General features: G+C 35.5%; 1 protein-coding gene across 1 annotated transcript; it reads right to left on the bottom strand.

The window, feature by feature from the left end:
• Positions 1–3908: 3908 nt before the first annotated feature.
• LOC108154420 (tetratricopeptide repeat protein 12) lies at positions 3909–5003 on the bottom strand. The gene is made up of 3 exons (XM_017284689.2): positions 4771–5003; positions 4356–4709; positions 3909–4288 (listed from the first exon to the last, which is right to left on the bottom strand). Exons 1-3 carry the CDS (start codon positions 4938–4940, stop codon positions 4072–4074), a joined length of 741 nt encoding a protein of 246 aa, XP_017140178.1. The 5' UTR covers positions 4941–5003; the 3' UTR covers positions 3909–4071.
• Between the last annotated feature and the right edge of the window lie 1894 nt (positions 5004–6897).

Below are 6897 nucleotides of genomic sequence, written 5' to 3'. Positions count from 1 at the left end.
ATTAAAGGAAACTTGCATATGATCTAAAAAAATGTTTGGGTAGTTCCGTAAATGGAACTAATAAATAACTTATAAGAGATCTGCTGTAAATCAGAGGTCGGGGTCACCAAATATTAAGAAAATTAAACTAAATTTAATTAAAGGAAATTTTCAGATGATCTTAAACAATGTTTTGGTATTAGAAATTATTTTAAATGGAAAATTAAGAAAGAAATTTAAAAGGAACATAAAAAATTTCTGCTGTAAATCCAAGGTCGGGGTCACCAAATATTACAAAAATTAAATTTAATTAAAGGAAACTTGCAGAGGATTTTAAACAATGTTTGGGTATTCCCGTAAATAAAAATCAATAGTGAACTTCCGAAAGAACATATAAAAGATCTGCTGTAAATCAACGGTCGGGGTCACCAAATATTAAAAAAGGGAATTTACAGATGATTTAAAAGAAAGTTTGGCTTTCCCAGAGTTACAAAAATGAAATCCTAATACATAACTTTTCTTCTACCACATTTCATTAGCTCTCTCTCTCCCCCGCAACAAAATTCTTGTGCCCCAAAGGAATTTCAATTATCCAAGCGAACATTTTGATTACCCACCAAAATCGGGCATGGAATCCGCGTGCAGGCAAGCATCTTTCTGGCCATAAAATTGTCATAACTGTAAAGTTATTGTGACATTTCCAATAAACGCTAGGGCAAAATGCCAGCTGTGGCTCAGACTCCGGACTCCGGACTCCTGCCTGGGGGGATTGGAGTTTGTGTTGGTTAATTTACTACAATGCCCCGCCAATATGCAACATAAATAATGTTGAGCATTTGACATAAATAACCAAAGGATGCTAAAATTGGCAGAAAAGGAAAGGGAAGCCGGGAGGAGTCTGGCAGCTGCTGCAGCAGCAGTCAATTTCAGTTTCAGTCTTTCGTCGTCTGGGACTGTAACAATTAATTACTAACTAACAAAGTTCCACTTCCCAGGCGCTAAACTTGTGCCAGCAGAAGTCTCCCCTAAGATCTCCAGGACCCAAGACCCCAACCGAAACCGAAACGAATCGAAGGCGACGTCCAAGCCGTAGACTGTCGCACACATAAAGCGCTTTTAATTGATTTTCCTGTTACGTGCGATGGCGTACCAGTGTTCGATTACTCGTGCCCGGCTCCTTGTGCCATTCGTAATCGTTCATTCATTCATTCGAATTGTAGTTAATTAATAAATTATTCCATGCGATTGAACTAACAATGTTGGACTGTGAAAACTTTCACTGCTGCATGGAGTGTCCTTCCAACTGCCAGCTTTAATTACCTTTTTTTTGTTTTATACTCTTTGAAGAGGGTGCACTACGGAGAACAAAGGGTCACCAAATATTTATAATTAGCAATCATAGGACAGAAGAGAGTTTCGAGGTATTTCCTTACATTTTACCCTCTATAAATCGCTTAAGGGTATCCTCTGATTCTACCTTCGAAAGTGGCCTTCTTTTCTTGTTTTAGTCCGTATTTTTGTCTGTATTTTTTTGCTCTTCTTTTTTTTTTTTTGACTACTGCAATTAAACACAATTTTATTTGTCGAATGTTTATGGTGCCTGCATGTTGCGTATACGCAATGTGTTCGCTGTGTTTCGTGCGCTGCTGTAAATTTTGCGTATACGCACTGCGTAAATGGTGCGCGTGGCTCACTCGACAATACCCATATTTCTTTTGCAAAAGATACGACCTGAACATAAACATTTGGGATTTAGGCCGGGTCCAAGGTAAAGAGGCAGAGAAGGCGCCTGGTCCTTGGCTGTCTGGCCCTCAATTAAATTTCGTTTTATCTTATGTCCATCCAAAAGGCTCAGGCTCCGGCTCAGGTGTTTGCCGCCACAAAGTAATTTCAAGTATAACAAATTTCAAGAAATCTTTAATTAAATATTTAAAATATAAGCAACTTCCCAGACACACTTGAAACTAAAGTCTATTCTCAATTAATTGCCAGAAATATGGAATATCCTAGAACAAATAAAATAAATAGTAAAGAAAAATCCTACAATTTGTAAATTGATTTTCAAGAGCCATTGAAAAATCTGTACAAAATGCAGAGAAAAAACTACTTTTCATCAAAAGGATTTCTTTAGAGAAAATATGGAAATATTTGTGGCATACATAGAGAGAGAGAGAAAAAAAACAACATACCTTAAACTACAATTCAGATTATTTTTGTCTCTTCAGCAAAAATATCAAATAAAATATATACGAGCATATTTCATATATCAAAAAAAAAAAAAAAAAACAAACGAGTCTGGAATGGTAAATACAATTTTCATAAAAAAATAATTGAATAAACAAGTCGCACTGGCAGGACATGGATACAGAGGACATTCACAGACCAGAGCGCAGAGAGAGACCCAAAAGGCATTAGCAGCAGATTACTGTCCAAAGAGAAGCAGAAGGAGCCGGAACAGGAGCAGGAGCAGAGGCTGCCACACCAGTGCTTGCAACTGCATCTCGAAGAGTCATTAGCAATGTGGCCCAGAAATGGAACGGACCTCCCTAACCACATAAAATTTTATGCTGTTTGCCATAATAAATTTAATTAAAAAATCAAATTGACTGCGAGAGAGACAGAGCCAGCAAAAGTGGGCAAAAGTCAAGCTCTGGACTCAGTAGAGAGAACATTAGCCACAGTCGTAGTCGTAGTCCTTGTCCAATTTTTGTTGCCTACGAAATGTCCAGCTGCTGGAGTAATATTTGGGTCAACTTCTGGCCGACATTTGGTCCACCTAATGGCCAGAGCAGAATGGCAGAAGGCACAGCCACAAGTCAAATGGAATTATCAGACTTTATAAAATTGCTTTTCCTTAGATTTGAAGTGCAGTTTTTAGACACATCCCCATAACCACCTCAGGAGCCAAGTGAAAACCTTTTTTCAATTAATTTGTTCAATGACTTTTCCTTTGGCTTTTCTTTCCTTTTCTTTTCCCATCCTTTTATCAATTTGTTGAAGATTTTCTCTTTCGTTTTATGAGCTGGCAGTTAATTACGGGCAAAGAAAATGTGTGAAAGAAAATGCCCGGCTAATCAAGTGAAAAGTTGTTGAAACATCATCGCCGCGTAAGGTGTTGGCTTTCCTTAATACCAAAGCGGAAATGAGGAAAATTCGGTACGAACAAAATGGGAGCTTTTCCCACTGATTGGCATCATAATGAAAGATGAGGCGAAGAGAACAGAGCAAAGATTGAAGGAGGCCAAAGATAAGGGAAGATTTAGTAAGGGAAGAATCTGCAGAGTAGAATATTTTTTTTTTTTTTTACAGAAATCCTCTTCTGAGAAAACAGAAACGTACCCTCGTATCCCTCGAGAAAGTATTGAAAGGTCGTTCTTCGATGGAAAGAGAAGAGTTATCCAGGAACAGGAACTTTTATTCCCAATTTGTGAAATATGTAAATTGTATTAATTCTTATTTTAATTTTTTATTTTAAAAATTATATAAATAATTAAAATTTTAAATACAAAATTTAAAAAAAAATTAAAAACCCTTTTTTTTGCGTGAAAAATTAATTGTACTTTAAAAATTCAATTTAAAAAAAATTAAATTCCATATATTTTTTTTATATTTTGCCGCAAAAAATTGTTTACACTTTAAAAATTCAATTTAAAAAACTCCAAATTCTATATATATATCTTTTTTAATTTGTTTTAAACAAATTATTTTTACCTTAAAAATTCAATTAAAAGAAATGCAAATTCAATTTTTTCTTTAATTTGTATTATACAAATTTAACATAAAGGTTATACAAAATTGTATATAAAAAATAACCATTTCGTTTTTATTACAATCTTTTTTTTTTTAAACATCTATATTTATTTATAAAAAATAATTAGTCTCATTTTTTATTCTAAGTTCTTATTTTAATATTAATAAAAAGAAATTAATTTTCATTTCATAATTTTTATTGAACTAATTATAATCTTGACGATCCCTAAAAAACATTTCGCGAGAAAAAAAACCGTACCTATGCTTTCTGTAACCGAAACTAAACCTAAACTTAATTTTTTTTCTGTTGTTTACCGAATATTTTTTTTTAAATGCTCTCGCTCAAAGGTACGATCGCATTTTATCCAAAAAGTTGTCAATAGCTTCATATTCCGTGTGATTCGAACGCTTGGCCATGTAGACACTCCGCTGGTACTGTTCCTCGTCGCTCAAACGTTTGTGGCCGGCTGCCTTGTAGAGCCAGGCACGCAGATATTTCTCATCCAAATGCGTTAAAATATAATCACAGTCCATGATGGCACGCTTGAACTCACGGCGTCTACAAAAAGAAGGGGAGACTTACAGACACAATACTCGGGGAAATTCAGAGAGAAAGAAAGACCCACTTGAGATAGCACAGGGCACGATTCACATAGAGTACGGGGGTGTCATTGATGGTGGCCAGACCTCGGGTGTAGTGCTGTGCGGCCAGCTCGTAGTTCTCCTTGCGGTACTCGTGATTGCCCAAACGCCGGAAGTTTTCGGCCACGCGCTCCCGCTCGATGCGCGCCTGTTGGCGGCCCTTTAGATCCTGATCGAGCTGCCGCATGAATGTAAACGTATTTGTATTGGCCGTGACTTTGGTCTTTGATCTGCTACGCTTATAGCTGGTGCCGAATATCAAACGACTGGTGACCATAAAGTTGTCATCCGTGAGTTTTTCACTGTAGTTTTTCTTCTCCTTGGTAGCAGCGGAGGCCCTGTAGAAGGAAGGGCAACCATAAAGGGGCTATAGAACACAAAAAAAAAAAAAATACCTACTCCTTTTTGCTGGCATCGCCTATGGTTTCCATAAATTGCAGCACATCATCGACCAGTGATGGGCTGTGCAGGAATACCTCATCCGTTTGTGGGTGCTGATATATGGCATAGTCTGGTGGGACCTCTGGTTCGGTCTTTTTGTCCGATTTTCCCTCGTCTGTGTGTGGCATTTTTGTGTTTGTGTGTGCCTTATTCGGTTCTAATCGTGTTTATAAATGTTTAAGAAATTTGACAGGAAAAACTATGGCAGACCTCCATCTCGTGATTAAATATTCTTCTCAAATTAATTGACTTTTTTGTCGCCAGCCCAAAAAACCACATAAATTCCGCAACCCAAACCCATGGCAAATGGTTTGAGGGTTTGGGGCCTGATTTTTGCATACAATTTGCACGCGCCACTGGCGTTTTTTAATTTGAATTAAAAATGCATCATTGCGTTTGCGAATTTTAATGCACACACAATTAAAAACGGCAGGCGGCAAGGCCAGGAAATTGCCAAACCAAAAAAAAAAAAAAAAATGCATTTAAAAATGGTGCATGCTGGAAAATCCCAATTTCAAATGCAAAAATCAATGAGCAATTGCGAATGTAAATTGCGGAAAAAATAAAACCCAAGCGAGAGAAAAATCCAAGGCGATAGAAGAGAGTGAATGAAAAATGAAATAAATTGAGAATTAAATGAAGTGAATGCAAATCAAACTAATGTCAGAGTAAGGGAATGTATTTTACAAGGGGACACGACGACACATACGCATCTGCAGAGGGTATGGAGTGGGTCTGCTTAAATGTTCGATTAGTATACCCTTTGATGGGGGAGGATTGATGACTTTTACTAGAAGTTTTTAATGGAAAAAATAAAGCAGGTTTTAGTTGTATTTCTTTGTAAATTCTGGTTTTTACTTGATTTTTTTCTTCTGGGTCAAAACATATGTACACCTTTTTGGACGAAAAAGCCTTTCTGCTTTTTAATATTCTGAATAAATGGATTAAAATATTGAATATGAACCTGAAAAGGATTGAAAATTGCGGTAATAAAGGGAAAAATAAGTTTAATATTAATATTATAATAATAATAATATAATAATATTATAACAATACTAATATTATGATAATAATATACAAAAATAATAATAATAATAATAATACAATAATATTAATAATAATATTTATAATGATAGTAATACAATAATAATAAAAATAAATAAATAATACAAATATTTTGTGTTAATCACTACTCAGAAAAACACATTGTTCCCATAAAAATTAAATTAAAATGAATAAAGATTTTTTTTTTTTGTATTTTGTATTTGAATATAAAATATTATCACAGATAGAAAAACAAAACAAATATAATTATGTTAAAAATTGTAAAAAAAAACATGGTATACAAAAATTAAAAAAGAATGTATTATTTTTATTTATTTATTATTATTTTTTTATTGTTTATTTATTATTATTTTCACAAACAGAAAACAACTATGTTAATTATTTTAAAAATTATAGAAAAACATGGTATAAGAAAATTGTATACAAAAATGTTATTATTTATTTTTATTGATATTTATTTAAAGGTGTATAGTTTTTTCACGTATATCTAATGGTTCTCCCAGGGTATCCTAAGGCTTCTACTCCATCTCTCTCTCTCTCTCTTTGTCTCTCTTTCTGTCTTTCTGTCTCTCTGTTTCCCCCTCCTTTTTCTCATTGAAATGTTGCAGAAAAGCTGAAAAGTTTCGCATGCTAATCGCTAATTGCTTTCAAAGGCACTGTGTCAATGGGGGGTGGGGTGGGGTGCTGCCAAGGGAAAACATACAAAAGTATGGGAAAAACAGAGATTTCTCGAATGGAAAACTGTAGGATTTTAGGTAGATTGAAAGGGGATTGTGGCTTGAGGGGAATGGCTTGAGTGTTGCGGAGGGAGGACATCCTGTGCGTGTGAGCTGTAATTGTCGCGCTTTTCAAAATGCGCAATTTGCAATGCAAATGTCGAGGCATCGAGCATTGGAGAGCATTAGTTTAGCAACAAAGCCACCACCTCCGCCACCGCCACCCCCCGCCACAGACTGTCAACAGATGGTGGCGCCACCGCGTTAAATGAAAATACTTTTACAGCGCCCTCGCCCTGGCGTA

This window comes from Drosophila miranda, chromosome 2 (genome assembly GCF_003369915.1).
Source record: "Drosophila miranda strain MSH22 chromosome 2, D.miranda_PacBio2.1, whole genome shotgun sequence".
Lineage (NCBI taxonomy): Eukaryota > Metazoa > Arthropoda > Insecta > Diptera > Drosophilidae > Drosophila > Drosophila miranda.
The sequence above is the reverse complement of the archived record's forward strand: the minus strand, read 5'-3'. Positions and strand labels throughout refer to the sequence as shown.